The 15,449-nt window shown below is 40.4% G+C and overlaps 1 protein-coding gene across 1 annotated transcript in view; it reads right to left on the reverse strand.

Annotated features, from left to right (window-relative positions):
• The window catches only part of bcas2 (BCAS2 pre-mRNA processing factor), a 30,495-nt gene extending 17,821 nt beyond the window's left edge, over nucleotides 1–12,674 (reverse strand). The window contains exon 1 of the mRNA XM_039747292.1: nucleotides 12,532–12,674. Coding sequence (XP_039603226.1) covers nucleotides 12,532–12,624 — 93 coding nt within the window. The 5' untranslated portion in view covers nucleotides 12,625–12,674. The remainder of the gene's footprint in view (nucleotides 1–12,531) is intronic.
• Nucleotides 12,675–15,449: the final 2,775 nt, after the last annotated feature.

Raw genomic sequence — 15,449 nt, forward strand, 5'->3', positions numbered from 1 at the left:
TCATACATACGGGGTATTGACGCGATCACCAAACATATGGATATTATCAAATTATATATAAAGGATTATACAGTACACACATATATTTGGTTTGCGTCTATAACAGACCATGTACATTTATAGTTCTGTACTTGTAAAAGTTACCTTTTTTTTTTTCACTTTTATTCTCTCAGTCATGATCACGATACATACTACCGCCCTAGGGATCTGACACTGTTCGTTTTTATTTGAAACTGGGAGTAACTGTAGATGCGAATAGTGTTTTGAGGCAATGGAACTGGACATTCTCTGATCTGGAGGGATAAAAGCTGACACACACTAAGTAACAGCCCCAGCATAAATTCACACCTGATCTGACACTGTTCGTTTTTCAAATAATATTGCATTAGTGCGATGATGTTTTCCGATTGGTATTATTCAGGTCATAAAATTACTTCTTCAAAATGTCACATATATTGTCTCTTTCTTTCAGGTGTGTAATAGAAACCACCACAACATAGAGAGAAGTGTGCGCATTGCAACAGGTACACATGTCGTAAATGTAGGAAAGACAGTCCTTGCATGTATGTGAACTGTTAACATTTGAATTTGATGACTGCATATAGTGCTGAACTGACCTCATAAAAGGTCATAAAATTAATAATTCCAAATATCATATATACCTACATCTGTTTTTTTTTTGACATCATAAACCATAAGGGGCATACTAATTCTGTGTGAGCAGGAACACTCAATAAAACAGAATAAAAAAAAAATAAACTGACGGTGAGATTCACTAGCGTTTGTGTGTCAGCTTTTATCCCTCCAGATCAGAGAATGTCCAGTTCCATTGCCTCAAAACACCACTCACATCTACTGTTGCTCCCAGTTTCAAATAAAAACTAACAGCGTCAGATTCCTAGGGCGGTAGTATGTATCGTGATCATGAAGTGAAGTGGAAAAAAAAACGGTAACTTTTACAAGTACAGTGCTATAAATGTACATGGTCTGTTACAGACGCAAACAAAATGTATGTGTGTACTGTATAATATTAACAATAAGAGTAGCTCACTACTGAAAACGGCAAATATAGGAGGCAGTGGGGATCAAATCGGGGACACTTGATTACAAGTCAGCAAATCTTACTGCTACGCCACGGAAGCAGTTGTCTTTTCCTTGAACCTTTTGTGAAAGTCTTTATTTGATCTTTGGATTTCAGGCTTCACACATTCCATAGTTTATGCCTACATTTTGTAACATTTATTACTAAAATATGAAAAAGTTTCTGTTTTAACAATGTGTTTACACAGATTACTGTAGAAACGGAACACACATGAAAAGCATGTGTTCCACTTAACGATTTATTATTTCCACTCTAAATCTCCAGCACTTCACTTCCAAATAATCAAACAAGGAATGAGCTTGGAGAAGTTTGTGAACGTTCTGTGATGGAGGTGGGTAGGAATGGAATAGCAGGGTGCTTGCTGCTTGTCTTAATTGGCACATTTACAACACAAAAGACACAGACAGAGAGGTGCAAGTTGATTTAAGGTGGGCCTGATTTATGAGTTTTCTCGTAGGCTCTGGTAATTCTACTGTTAAACAGATATTAAAAGATTCTTACAAGGCTGTACCCTGCCCCCATTTGGGATTCTCAGACCACTTCTGTGTTATGTTACTCCCAGCATACAGGTCACTGCTGAAACAATCCATGCCAATACAAAAAACAATCAGTCTGGCCTGAAGGAGCCAACTCAGCATTGTAGGACTGCTTTGAATGTACATACTGGAATATGTTCAGGGAGACAGCCACCTACGACCAGCATATTAACTTAGAAGAATACACTGGCTCTGTGAATGGGTACATAGGAAAGTGCATTTAAGAATTGTCACTATTGGAAAAAAAACTATCATTATACACACCAACCAGAAGCCATAGCTGACAGCTGAAATCCATGCTGTGCCGAGAGCAAGAGATACTACCTTCAGATCAGGAGATGAAGGGGATCTCAGATCAGCATGGGCAGAGCTTTCCAAGTCCATCAGGAAAGCTAAAAGTCAGTAGGCACAGAAGATAAACAACAACTACTGTGACTTGAAAGATCCTAGGTGCATGTGGCAGGGCATCCAGACCTTAATGGATTATAAAATCTCACCAAAGACCTATAGCACTGATATTTCCCTCTCTGTCATGCTCAACAACTTTTACACACGTTTTAAGGCTCAAACCAGCACACAGCCATACAAGTCCAAGCCCTCCCCTGAGGAACAGGCACACTGTCTGGATCCTGTCGATGCAAGGCGGACACTTTCCAGAGTCAATCCATGAAAAGCTGCAGGACCAGACAACATTTCTGGGTGTGTGCTTATAGACTGTGCCGCCCAGTTGGCTGATGTCCTCACAAACATCTTTAACATCTATTTGAGCCAGGCTGTGGTCCCCAAAAAAGCTTCAAAAAGACCATTTTCATTTCAGTGCCAAAGAAGTCAATGGAGACATGTCTTAATGACAACAACCCTGTAGCACTGATACCCTTCGTGATGAAGTGCTTCGAACAGTAGGTCAAAAGACACAACACCATCCTCCCTAACTCTCTGGACCCAATTTAGTTTGTTTACCGTCCAAATCATTCCACTGATGATGCCATCTCCTGTATCTTGCACACTCTCACCTGAACACCAGGGATACATACGTATGTCAGAATGCTGTTTGTTGATTTCAGCTCAGCATTCAACAGGATCATTCCCCAGCAGTTGGGGAGAAAACTCTCCCTGCTGGGCCTTGACACTCCTCTTGGCAACTGGATTCTGGACTTTTTGAAAGAGAGGCCACAGTCAGTGTGCATTGGCAGCAGAACATCTAATACCATCAGGCTGAGCACAGGTGCATCGCGTGAAGTATAACTCCGGCCTAAGATGAAAGAGATGCTTGTCGATCTCGAAAGAACATCGGCTGACTATTCACCACAGTTCATCAATGCCTCTGCTGTGGAGACACTCAGCAGAAACAAGTTTCTTGTGGGTGTACATTTCTGATGACCTCTCCTGGACAATCAACACCAACTCCATTGTCAAGAAGGCAGAAAAATGCCTCTTTTCTGTGGAGACTGAAGAGAAATTGGCTTATCACAACCCATTCTTACCACCTTTTACAGAGGAACAGACAAACTGTATGAATGTGTGGTTTGGGAACAGCAAAGCACAAGACTCTACAACGTGTAGCGTGTAGTAAGGACCACCGAGAGGATCATAAGGGTCTCCTTCCCATCAATCCAGGACATCTTTTAGACTTGCTGTCTGCGTGACGCTGAGCCTACGCCATTGTGAAAGATGTCTCTCGCGCATCAAAACTCATTGTTTGATCTCCTACCATCAGGCAGAAGATAACGCAGTATTAGGACCAGCACAGCTAGGTCCTGTAACAGCTTCTTTTACCATCTATCAGACTTTTGAACATATAACATTCTCCCAATTATGTACTGCCACTTTGCACTTTAATATGGATACCAAGCATTGTTCAAGCTTTATAGTCTTGCATCTTTTTCTCTTATTGTATTGTAGTTGCTGCTCTGGTTTTTGGTAGTGTTATGGTGTATGTTAAATGTATGTAGTTTTGCCCAAGCACCTTGAACTGTAAAGAACAAAATTTTGTTCAATAATATACTATGTATGTGAATGAATGACAACAAAAAACACACAGAGAAACAAATTTAAAGGGAAAAAAATTCAAATATCAATTAAGACTTAATTTAATTGGTTGAACTCTCTCTGTCTAGGCTGTCTATTCCGAGGGCCCACACGTTAAACAGTATTACCTCCTCCCATCTTTGGGTATCTACCATTATATTTTAATTACATTAATCAGAAGTATCTCTCCCTCCCTGTCTCTTTCTCTGACATTAATAGCCAGTTGTCTCAGTATTTCCATTTGTCCAATACAAAATTTCCTACAAATCTTCTTGAGGGTTTGATTAAAAAGTGCCTCCAACTCATTTGGTACGGACTGGTATTAATGGCTACAATCCCTAACTGATAGCAAAGCTGTGTCATCAGTCTTGATATAAAATTAGACCCTTAATCAGTTATTGTCTTTCCAGGAAAGCCCAATCTGGAAAACACTTGACCAAAGCATTTATGATATTACCTATAGTAATAGAACTTACTGGGAAAGGTTCAAGACAATACAATCCATTTTAATAAACTACATACAGTGCATTCAGAAATTATTTAATTCCCTTCATTTTTTTCCCCCATTTTGCCATGTTGCAGCCTTATGCTAAAACATTTAACTCCACCCCATCAAGTAACACTCAATACCCCACAATGACAAAGAAAAAACAAGATTTAGAAATTTTACAAATGTTTCAAAAATAAAAAACAAAAATACCACATTGACACAAGTACTCAGACCCTTTATTCAGTACTTATTCCCTTTGGCAATGATTATAGACTGCAGTCTTCTTGGGTATGATGCAACAAACTCTGCACCCCTGCGTTTGAAAATTTTTTAACTGCCTCTGCAGATCCTCTGAAGCTGTATCAGGATGAATGTAGGACAGCTTTTTTCAAGTCTTTCCAGAACTGTTCGATTGGATTCAAATTCAGGCTTTGGTTAGAACATTCATAGAGTTGTCCCGTCTTTGCTTTGTGTTTAGGGTCATTGGCCTGTTGGAAGGTGATCTTTCAGTCCTAGTCTGAAGTCCAGAGTGTTCTGGAGCAAGTTTTCATTAATCTTTGTACTCTGCTCTATTCTGCTTTCCCTTGATCCTAACTGGTCTTCCTTCCTGTCCCTGCTGCTGAAAAACAACCCCATAGCATGGCACTGCCACCACCATGCTTAACCGTTGGAATGGTACTCTAAAGATGATTACCAGTACTTGGTTTCCTCCAGATATGTCACTTAAAACCAAGACCGGAGACTTCAGACTTGGTTTCATCAGATCACAGAATCTTGTTCCTTACAGAAGGAGTCTCCTTTAGGTGCCTTTTTGTAAACTCTAAGTGGGCTTCATGTGTCTTTTACTGAGTAGAGGTTTACATCTGGTCACTGTGACACTAAGCCATGATCAGGGAAATGTTGCAGTGATGGCTGTTCTTCTGAAAGTTAATCTCATCTCTACACAGGTTCTCTGGAGCTTATCTATTTTTGGTCACCTCTCCTACTTAGGCCTTTCTTCCCCAATTACTCAATTTGCCTCGGTGGCCATCCCTAGGAAGAGTTGTGGTTGCTCCAAACGTCAGCCATTTAAGAAATGGGGAGGTAACTGTATTCTTGGAAACCTTCAATACTGCCGAGATTTTTTTAAAGCTTTCCCCAGATGTGTGCCTTGATACAATCCTGTTGGAGTTCTACAGGCAATTACTTCAACCTCATAGTCTGGTTATTGGTCTGATGTACATTGTAAACTGTGGGACTTATGTAGACAGGTGTGTGCCTTTCCTAACCATGTCCAGTCAATTGAATTCACCACACCGTAGGTGAACTCCAAAGAAGGTGCAGAAACATCTCAATGATGATGGATTAACAAAATAGGATGCACATGAGCCAAATATCAATGGTTATGCTTAGGGTCATTGTCCTGCTGAAAGATGAACCATCGCCCCAGTCTGAGGTCAAGAGCGCTCTGAAGCAGGTTTTCATCCAGGATGTCTCTCTACATTGCTGTAGTCATCTTTCCCTGTATCCCAAATAGTCTCCCAGTTTCTGCCACTGAAAAACATCCCCACAGCATGATGCTGCCACCACCATGCTTCACGGTAGGGATGATATTGGCCTGGTGATGAGTGGTGCCTCCAAAGAGTTCAATCTTTGTCTCATCAGACCAGAGAATTTTGTTTCTCATGGTCAGAGTCCTTCAGGTGCCTTTTGGCAAACTCCAGGCGGGCTGCCATGTGCCTTTTACTAAGGAGTGGCTTCTGTCTGGCCACTCTATCATACAGGCCCGATTGGTGGATTGCTGCAGAGATGGTTGTCCTTCTGGAAGGTTCTCCTCTCTCCACAGAGGACCTCTGGAGCTCTGACAGAGTGACCATCGGGTTCTTGGTCACCTCCCTGACCAAGGCCCTTCTCCCCTGATCGCTCAGTTTAGATGGCCGGCCAGCTCTAGGAAGAGGTGGTTTCGAACTTCTTCCACTTACGGATGATGAAGGCCACTGTGCTCACTGGGACCTTCAAAGCAGCAGAAATTTTTCTGTAACCTTCCCCAGATTTGTGCCTTGAGACAATGCTGTCTCGGAGGTCTACAGACAATTCCTTTGACTTCATGCTTTGTTTGTGCTCTGACATGAACTGTCAACTGTGGGACCTTATATAGACAGATGTGTGCCTTTCCAAATCATGTCCAATCAATTGAATTTACCACAGGTGGACTCCAATTAAGCTGCAGAAACATTTCAAGGATGATCAGGGGAAACAGGATGCACCTGAGCTCAATTGTGAGCTTCATGGCAAAGGCTGAGAATACTTATGTACATGTGCTTTCTCAATTTTTTTATTTTTAAGAAATTTGCAAAAATCTCAAGTAAACATTTTTCACGTTGTCATTATGGGGTATGTAGAATTCTGAGGCAAAAAATTTATTTAATCCATTCTGGAATAAGGCTGTAACATAACAAAATGTGGAAAAAGTGAATACTGTCTGGATGCACTGTAACTTGTCTATGTACAACACTAAACAGGCACAGAAGATTAATGATGCATAGGGTAACCGCTGCAAAAATGCATCTGTTCAAGATTTCCAAATAGCCTAAAATATGTGAGATTTGATGATGCTTTCATGTTGACATTTTCTTTCTTTAAGTCGATGTACATTCTATTCGCACTATTTTAGCCCTTCTCTATAGGCCCAATTACATCCTACATGCATCCATTGGTCAAACTCCATGCATCAAATCTACTGAACCACTTAATCCAATTTTAGTTTCTAGTAGGGCGACTAGTAGATGTTTGAGCTTCCACAAGCATAACTTAATGTACTATATAGTAGATGCTGATAGGAAAAGAGGAGGAATTGACATGAATGTCAGTTTGGTTCACTATACAACTATGTTGACAGAGTACAGCTGCATTACCATTAAACGCCAAATCATGAGTACAACAGAGGGCCAAATGAAAAAGTAATTATACAGACAAGTTAAAAAATATTTACCCATATTTCTGACTTAGGTGTAATGCTGGCACTTACAGCATGTTTTTTTTCTGCAAACAAAGATGCTAGCGACTTAAAAATGCACAATCACTCTTCAAAGCACAAAATTGCTGTTAAGGGAGAAAGCTCATCAGCTACTTTATGAGACAAGGTAAAAACAGGATACTGTAATTGCAGCTGATGATGGTTTTGTATTTGACAATAATTACAAATTAGTGAAAAGCCTAGCGGATGAAAAGGATTTATGTATGAGGTACAGGGAATAATATTTATTTGTGTCATTACGTTTCAAAGTGCTTCATTAAACCTGACCATTACTTGCAATCAGCAGGGACTTCTCCCAGGTTATGATGAATATAACTGCTTCATTTTTGTTATTTAATTTTTTTGCTATCATGAAAGAGAAACAGCAAAGATGGAAGTATTACAAAAGCTTTGCAAGAAGATTAAAGTTTTGTTTAGAAAAAGAGGTAAAGATTCATTACTTTTGAGGCATGTTTCAACGTTTATGGAGGATTATTCATACCAAAATTAAATATAACCCAATTGTTAACAACACTACAATGCAATGAAATACATACAGTATTGCACGGGGTAAAAAGAAATCCTGTGTATGAAAACATGCTACCAAAATAAATGTTCTGGTGCATTTCATTTTGGCATTATTTTATCATGTCATAACCCAGCAACGGGAGGGGATGCAAGAACCAATAGGTTTGTTCAAGCCGGTCCCAAGTCTGGATAATTGGGGAGTGTTACGTCAGGAAGGGCATCCAGTGTAAACTTTTGCCAGATATGCGAACAACAATACAGATTTCCATGCTGGATCGGTTGAGGCCCGGGTTAACAACAGCTGCCACCAGTACTGTTAGCCAACGGGTTGCAGAGTGAAATTAGGCTACTGTTGGCTGAAGGATAAGGAGGTGGGAAGACATGTCTGGAGGCAGGAGGAAGAGTAGGAGAGTGGAAGTGTGGGTAGGAACTTTGAACGTAGGCAGTATGACTGGTAAAGGGAGAGAGTTAGCTGATGTGATGGAGAGTAGAAAGGTTGATATATTGTGTGTGCTAGAGACTAAATGGAAAGGAATAAGGCCAGGTGGATCGGAGGTGGATTCAGATTATTCTACCATGATATGAACAGATGGAGAAATGCAGTAGGGGTTATCCTGAAGGAACAGTATGACAAGAGTGTTCTGGAGGTGAAAAAGAGTGTCAGACAGAGTGATGAAGATTGAAATTGAAGGTGTGATGATGAAGATGAAAGCTTTTAGTGTATACACCCCGCAAGTTGGGTATGCGATGAACGAGAAAGAAGACTTCTGGAGTAAGACGGATGAAGGGGTGGAGTAATAGTAAGATACTGCTAATTTGAAAGAATTTCAAAGGATTTGTTGATGAAGAGAACAGAGGGAATATGAAGGTGATGGGTAGCTATGGTGTCAAGGAGAGGAATGAAGAAAGCCAGATGGTAGTGGATTTTGCAAAAAGGACTGGCTATGGTAAATACATATTATAAGAAGAGTGAGGGACACAGGACAATGTACAAGAGTGGAGGAAGATGCACATAGGTAGATTATATCCTATGCAGGAGAGTCAGTCTGAAAGAGACTGGAAACTGAAAAGTGGTGGCAGAAGAAGCATATTTAGGCAGCATAGGATGGTGGTCTGTAGGATTATGCTGCAGATCAAGATGAGGAGGAAAGTGAGGGCAGAGCCAAGGATCTAATGGTGGAAGTTGAAAAAGGAAGACTTTAAGAGTGGAGTTCAGGGAGGAAGTTAGACAGGCACTGGGTGGCAGTGAAGAGTTACCAGACAGCTGGACAACTACACCAGAAGTGGTAAGGGAGATAGCAAGAAGAGTACTTGGAGTGGCATCTGGGCAGAGAAAGGAGGAAAAGGAAACCTAGTGGGGCAATAGAGAAGTACAGGAGAGTATACAGAGGAAAAAGATGGCGAAAAAGAAGTGGGATAGCCAGAAAGATGAATAAAGAGGACAGGAGTACAAGGAGATAAGGTGTAAGGTGAAGGGAGAGGTGGTAAAGGCTAAAGAAAAGGCATATGATGAGTTGTATGAGTGGTTGGACACTATGGGGAAAAAAGAACCTGTACCAATTGGCTAGGCAGAGGGACCAAGCTGGGAAAAATGAGCAGCTGTTTAGAGTGATGAAGCATAATGATGGAAACGTACTCACAAGTATGAAGAGTGTATTGAACAGATGAAGAGTACTTTGAGAGGTTGATTAGTGGAGAGAGAGAGAGATGGTTGAATGATTTGGAAATAATGAAGCAAGAAATGCAACGGATTAGCAAGGAGAAAGTAAGCATAGCTATGAAGATGATGAAGAATGGGAAAGCTGTTCGTCCAGATGACATACCTGTGGTAGTATGGAGGTGTTTAGGAGAGATGGCAATGGACTTTTTAACCTGATTGTTAAATGCAATGTTGGAAAGTGAGAGGATGCCTGAGGAGTGGAGAAAAATAATGGGGATGTGCAGAACTGCAGTAACTACAGAGGGATAAAAATTGAGCAGCCGCAGCATGAAGTTATGGGAAAGAGTAGTGGAAGCTAGGTTAAGAAGGAAGGGGATGATTAGTGAGCAGCAGTATGGTTTCATGCTTTAAAAGAGAACCACAGATGTGATGTTTGCTCTGAGCGTGTTGATAGAGAAGTTGAGACAAGGCCAGAAGGAGTTTCATTGTGTCTTTGTGGACTTGGAGAAAGCATATGACAGGGTGCCTTGAGAGGAGTTGTGGTATTGTATGAAGAAGTCGGGAGTGACAGAAAAGTACGTAAGAGTTGTACAGGATACGTATGAGGGAAGTGTGACAGTTGCGAGGTCTGCGGTAGGAGTGACAGATGCATTTAACGTGGAGGTGGGATTACATCAGGGATTGGCTCTGAGCCCTTTCTTATTTGAATGGTGATGGACAGGTTGACAGACGATATTAGACAGGAGTCTCCATGGACTATGATGTTTTTTCGAATAACACTGTGATCTGTAACAAGAGTAGGGAGCAGGCTGAGGAGACCCTGGAAAGGTGGAGATATGCTCTTGAGAGCAGAGGAATGAAGGTCAGTATGAACAAGACAGAATACAAATTAGTGGGATGCTGGAAGTAGAGTTGGTAAAGGTGCACAAGTTTAAATACTTGGGATCAATAGTACAGAGTAACAGGAATTGTGGAAGAGAGGTGAAGAAGTGGGTGGAGAACAATATCGGGAGTAATTTGTGAGACACGGGTATCAGCAAGAGTGAAAGGGAATGTTTACAGGACGGTAGTGAGACCAGCTATGTTATATGGGCTGGAGATTGTGGCACTGACCAGAAAGTAGGAGACGGAGTTAGAGGTGGCAGAGTTAAAGATGTTAAGATTTGCATTGGGTGTGACGAGGATGGACAGGATTAGAAATGAGTACATTAGAGGGTCAGCTCAGGTTGGACAGTTGGGAGACAAAGTCAGAGAGGCAAGATTGTGTTGGTTTAGACATGTGCAGAGAAGAGATGCTGGGTATATTGGGAGAAGGATGCTAAGGATAGAGCTGCCAGGCAAGAGGAAAAGAAGAAGGCCTAAGAGGAGGTTTATGGATGTGGTGAGAGAGGACATGCTTGTGATGGGTGTTAAAGAACAAGATGCAGAGGACAGGAAAATATGGAAACAGATGATCTGCTGCAGCAACCTCTAATGGGAGCAGCCAAAAGATGCAGAAGATGATTATTTTATCACATGGTAATTAAAAACATATCAACCAACTGACTGATTACTTTTCACTACAGGTCACATTTTTCATGACAGTTTAAAATGCAATACAAGGGTGTACTGCACTTTATGTCCACAGATCATGTGTCATAGCTAAAAGCAAAGCAAATTGCACTTTTCTTACCGACCTCTCCACGAGTACTACATTTTAATTCAAGACCATGCATTAATCTTGCCCAAACTGAATGTAGTCAGCTGACCAATCAGCATCAAAAGATGGGATCAGGGGAGTCAACAGATGAGGTAAAAGAAATTCCACTTCAAACATTTCTGTGTTTAGGGTGATTAAGTTAAACAGCAAAAAATATTTTTTGAGTTTCAATGAAAAACATATTTCTTATGTTGTCTGAATAATGTGTTATGCCTGTCTTATATCAGTGTTCCCTCCTTCTTCGGATAGTCATAACCCATCTGTCAAAAGGTTTAGCAACAGCTGGTAGAGTCATCCCCATCTGCAGGTATTTACAAACCATAATGTGTTCTAAAGATGTTACTGTAGCAGCTGGAAATTCTTCTCCTGTTGCTACTTCTATTACATCGGCCCTTTCCAGCAATCAGTCGACACAGCAGAGAATGAAATCATCATTTTCATCGCCAGCTTCCACCTGTTCAGTAAGAAGGTGCATCCCATGCCTTATCAACTACAGCTTTTAGCGCTGTGTGAACACACTCGAGATTGGAATGTCTGCTGACCCCACTGTTGATGTCAATTGGTCATTAGATTACACTCAGTTTTTGTCTTAATTAAAACGTGGTCTTGAATCGAAATGCAGTAAGTCTGCTTAGGTTTTAGTTATGACACGCGATCCATGGACACGGATTCTGATGCAATACGTGTTTGCAACTGGCAAGAAAATTGTGTGATGTTGTGAAAAGCAATCGGTCGCCGAGTTAGTATTTTTTTTTAATTATGACGTGATAAAACCAATTCAAAATGTAAGGTGCCACATGCAAATGCACTGCACCACAATGTAGTTGAAACGTTGGATTGCATTTCATTCTTACACGAATAACTTTGAATATATGTTTTCACGATCTCTTTAACGAAAAATAAAATATGGTTTCCCTATGATAAATTACATTTAATCACACGGGCTGGCTGTGCACACACTCGGACGAAGCAAACACTTTTAATACGGGCTATTTCCTTATGCTTTGAAAACCATTAATTTTTTTTTTTTTTTGCCTGACCTCATTCATTATTTACAGTTTACTGGCAGTTGTTTAAACAAATAAAGCCATTTAGGTTTGGAAAACTTAAAAACTGAGTCAAATAAAATTAAGGTGGAAAAATATTTCCATCAGCAACGGTAACTTACTAATTAAGAAAAGTGACTACGGCTCTGCAGGAACTATGTTACAACCCCAAGGTTCATATGACTGTACACGTGAAAACAAACCTCGCACCACTACATTAAAAATAAATGGTTTTCACTTTTCATAGAAAGCCAGAGTTTAAAGTTAACATTAGTCTGATTACTTGACCCTCAAAGCTGCGAATCATTTAACCCTACAACATTAATATGCTTATTTGTCTCATATCAATCAGGAATACGTACTTCTCACCTCCCAATCAAGACGCTTTCTTATACTACTACAAGGCAAACGTCAGTTTTATACACTAAAGCACAGTCGCAAACTTACCGCTTCTCTAACGCCTGGCGCATCGTAACCTTGGTCAAAATACGGCAAAGCATCCACAAAAACTTCACCAGCCACAGAGCTCGTTCCGGCCATCTTGACCAGGGGGCTGCAAGACCGTAACACACCGGCGAGCGTAAAAAGCCGGAGACAACAGATCTATGTCGCGATGTGATGACATCACACACCTGAAAACAAGACGGAGGTGTACCTATAGTGATGCAGTAGAGGGCGCTGTAATCCGCGTTCCATTTTTATGAGGGCGGCGTGAGACCGAAGTTTAAAAAACGTTAAACGTCAACATGTGTAAGGGCAATGCGAGTTAAGATTACAACCGTGCCTTTATATGTAAATATTTGATTTAAAAAATACCACCTATAATTATGTATTATTCGGTGTATTTTTTGGCGTTTTAATTGCCGAAGCTGCAGTCTACCCCAGCAAGAATATAGAGCAAGGCAAGAACCAAGCAGACAGTAATAATATGTGCATAGTGTTATAAGGCATATAAAGAGAAAAAAAAGACTTGTAAGCCATTAAGATTTTTTAAAATTAATTTTACACAATTCATGAATATTTGTATACCTGTTCCAGAGTCTATGATGCTTACAAGAAAGTGAAACAAAGAGTCTTAATAAGGCTTTGTTATTATTTGTGGCCCCCACCTAAGTCAGGTGTGTTGGAGTCTTTTTTACATTCACAGTATTAAAATATTTTTCAGAATTTGGCGATGTAAAAGTGGTGTTCCTCATGGGTCAGTGCTGATGCCGATGCTCTTTTAAATACGCAGTACATGTATGACATAGACAAGAATATAATCACAAAGCTGGTTAAATCGGCAGATGAAACTAAACTTGGAAGAAGAGCTGATAATAAAGAATCAGCTAAATTGTTACAGAGAGACTTGGAGAGCAGACAGGCTTGGACAGATTTGTGGCAGATGAAATTTAATGTAAGGAAATGTAAAGTGTTACATGTTAGAAGTAGAAATGCTACACAATTTGAGGTCTGAAAAGTGCACCTTTCGAGAAGGACCTTGGTGTTATAGTGGACTATTATTGTTAAGTTTGCTTAAGCCTCGTTCCCCACAATGACGAATAGGCCTATCTGGATGAGATAGAGAACATGGCAGGCTCATGAATGTCCAAGGAGCTTGTGGTGGACTTCAGGCATTAGTAGCAATAGATCTAAAGCCCCTCATCATAATGGACTTCCTGTTGAGAGGGGGAGCAGCTTCAAGTACCTGGGTGTGTACATCACCGAGGACCTGACATGGACCCAGCACACACAAACTTAGATCAGGAAGGCAAGACAGTGCCTTTATCACCTGAGTGGACTGAGGAAATTCACGGTCTTCCCAACTATTGTCAAGCAGGTATCCAACTTACAGGGAAAACTTGGGGGTTGGTTGCAGGATTGGCACTCCAGCCACTGTAAAAAAAAACCTCACACTGTTCCAGTGTGGTTCTGAGGTGTCACCTTTTGCACGGCTGCACTTGGATCTCAATCCAGGGGCCTCATGTATAACGCCGTGCGTAGAACTCGCACTATAACATGGCGTAAGCACAAAAGCCGAAATGTGTTTACGCACAGAAAAATCCAGATGCAGGAATCTGTGCGTACTCCAACTTCCACGTTCTTCCGCTACATAAATCCCGATCAGCGTGAAAACTAACGCTCGTGCACGCTTTATGTAACGCCCCAACTCCTCCCAGAATTACGCCTCTTTGAATATGCAAATCAATATAACTCGCCCTTAAGCGCAGCCTTCTGTGAAAAGACAATGGGAAAAGCACGGGGAAAATATAAGAATTTCAGTGAATGCCAAGTGGAGGCAAAGGAAAAACATACTATTTGTTCAAATAAACCGTGGTATAATCAACAAAATGAAGTTGATCGAGTGACATAGCGTGTTGGAGAAACTTGAAAGCTCACATTCACAAAATCGCACAGTGCCGGAAATAAAAAAGAAGACACATATCAAAGTTGCCGTGAAAAGAAGAGTTGTAGCCCACCGTCTGAGTGTCATATGAAAGTTTATTAGGGTACAGAGAAAAAAGGCACACGGTGGGGAAAAAGCACGAAATGTCAACTTCAATCTCGACATTTCCACTTTAATCACGTAGTTTATTTTGTCATTTAGTAGAACATTATAAACTTCATATTAAAATCGTTTAATTAACCAGTTTCTCAAATCACATCGTAATTAAAGTAGCACGTTAAATGCTTTGTTTTGTATTTGATCTTCTACTCGTATGTGATATATGTGTGTGAATCACTACTTGCTTCTTAAACTGGCTCTCTTCCTCCAACTGGACACAGAGTCCATTACATTTGTGATATTACAGCTCTCTGAATAACTAAAATACTAAGATGTATACGTGATGTCATTTTCATGATGATAGGAGCTAAAGCACATTATTAAACATGTGTTTCATGAGCCTCGTGCTCATGACAAGCATTTATCTTTTGTCGAAATTTGTCGCTGCGTTTTTAGCTGTGTTGTTATTTTCTCTTTCTGTTTTATATTCAATATATATTGGCGTGGCCACCCCAAGAGTCCTTGCTTTTCTTTCCCCAAGTAACCAATCGCCATACAATCAGCTCTGTAATAGGCGTTAAGCCATCTGTAAGCTTAGCGCGATTCTTCAAAGCGTTTAAAGAACATTGAAATATCTTCGTAGTACATGTTTAATTATTCTATCCTTCACGACACTCCCAGTGAAGAATATAGATTATTTAAATGAAGTTAAAGTTTTATGTGTATAATTTAACAAACATATTTTGCTGCATTTCACCTTAAAAATGATATTGTCATCATATGTAAATCTGGCTTTATAAAGTGGCCCAGGTTATGAGATATTAAAACTGTAGTGCAAGTTTACAGTGGGGTGATTGTACTTATAAGTAGGCTACAAACA

The sequence above is a fragment of the Polypterus senegalus genome, chromosome 3 (genome assembly GCF_016835505.1).
Source record: "Polypterus senegalus isolate Bchr_013 chromosome 3, ASM1683550v1, whole genome shotgun sequence".
Lineage (NCBI taxonomy): Eukaryota > Metazoa > Chordata > Cladistia > Polypteriformes > Polypteridae > Polypterus > Polypterus senegalus.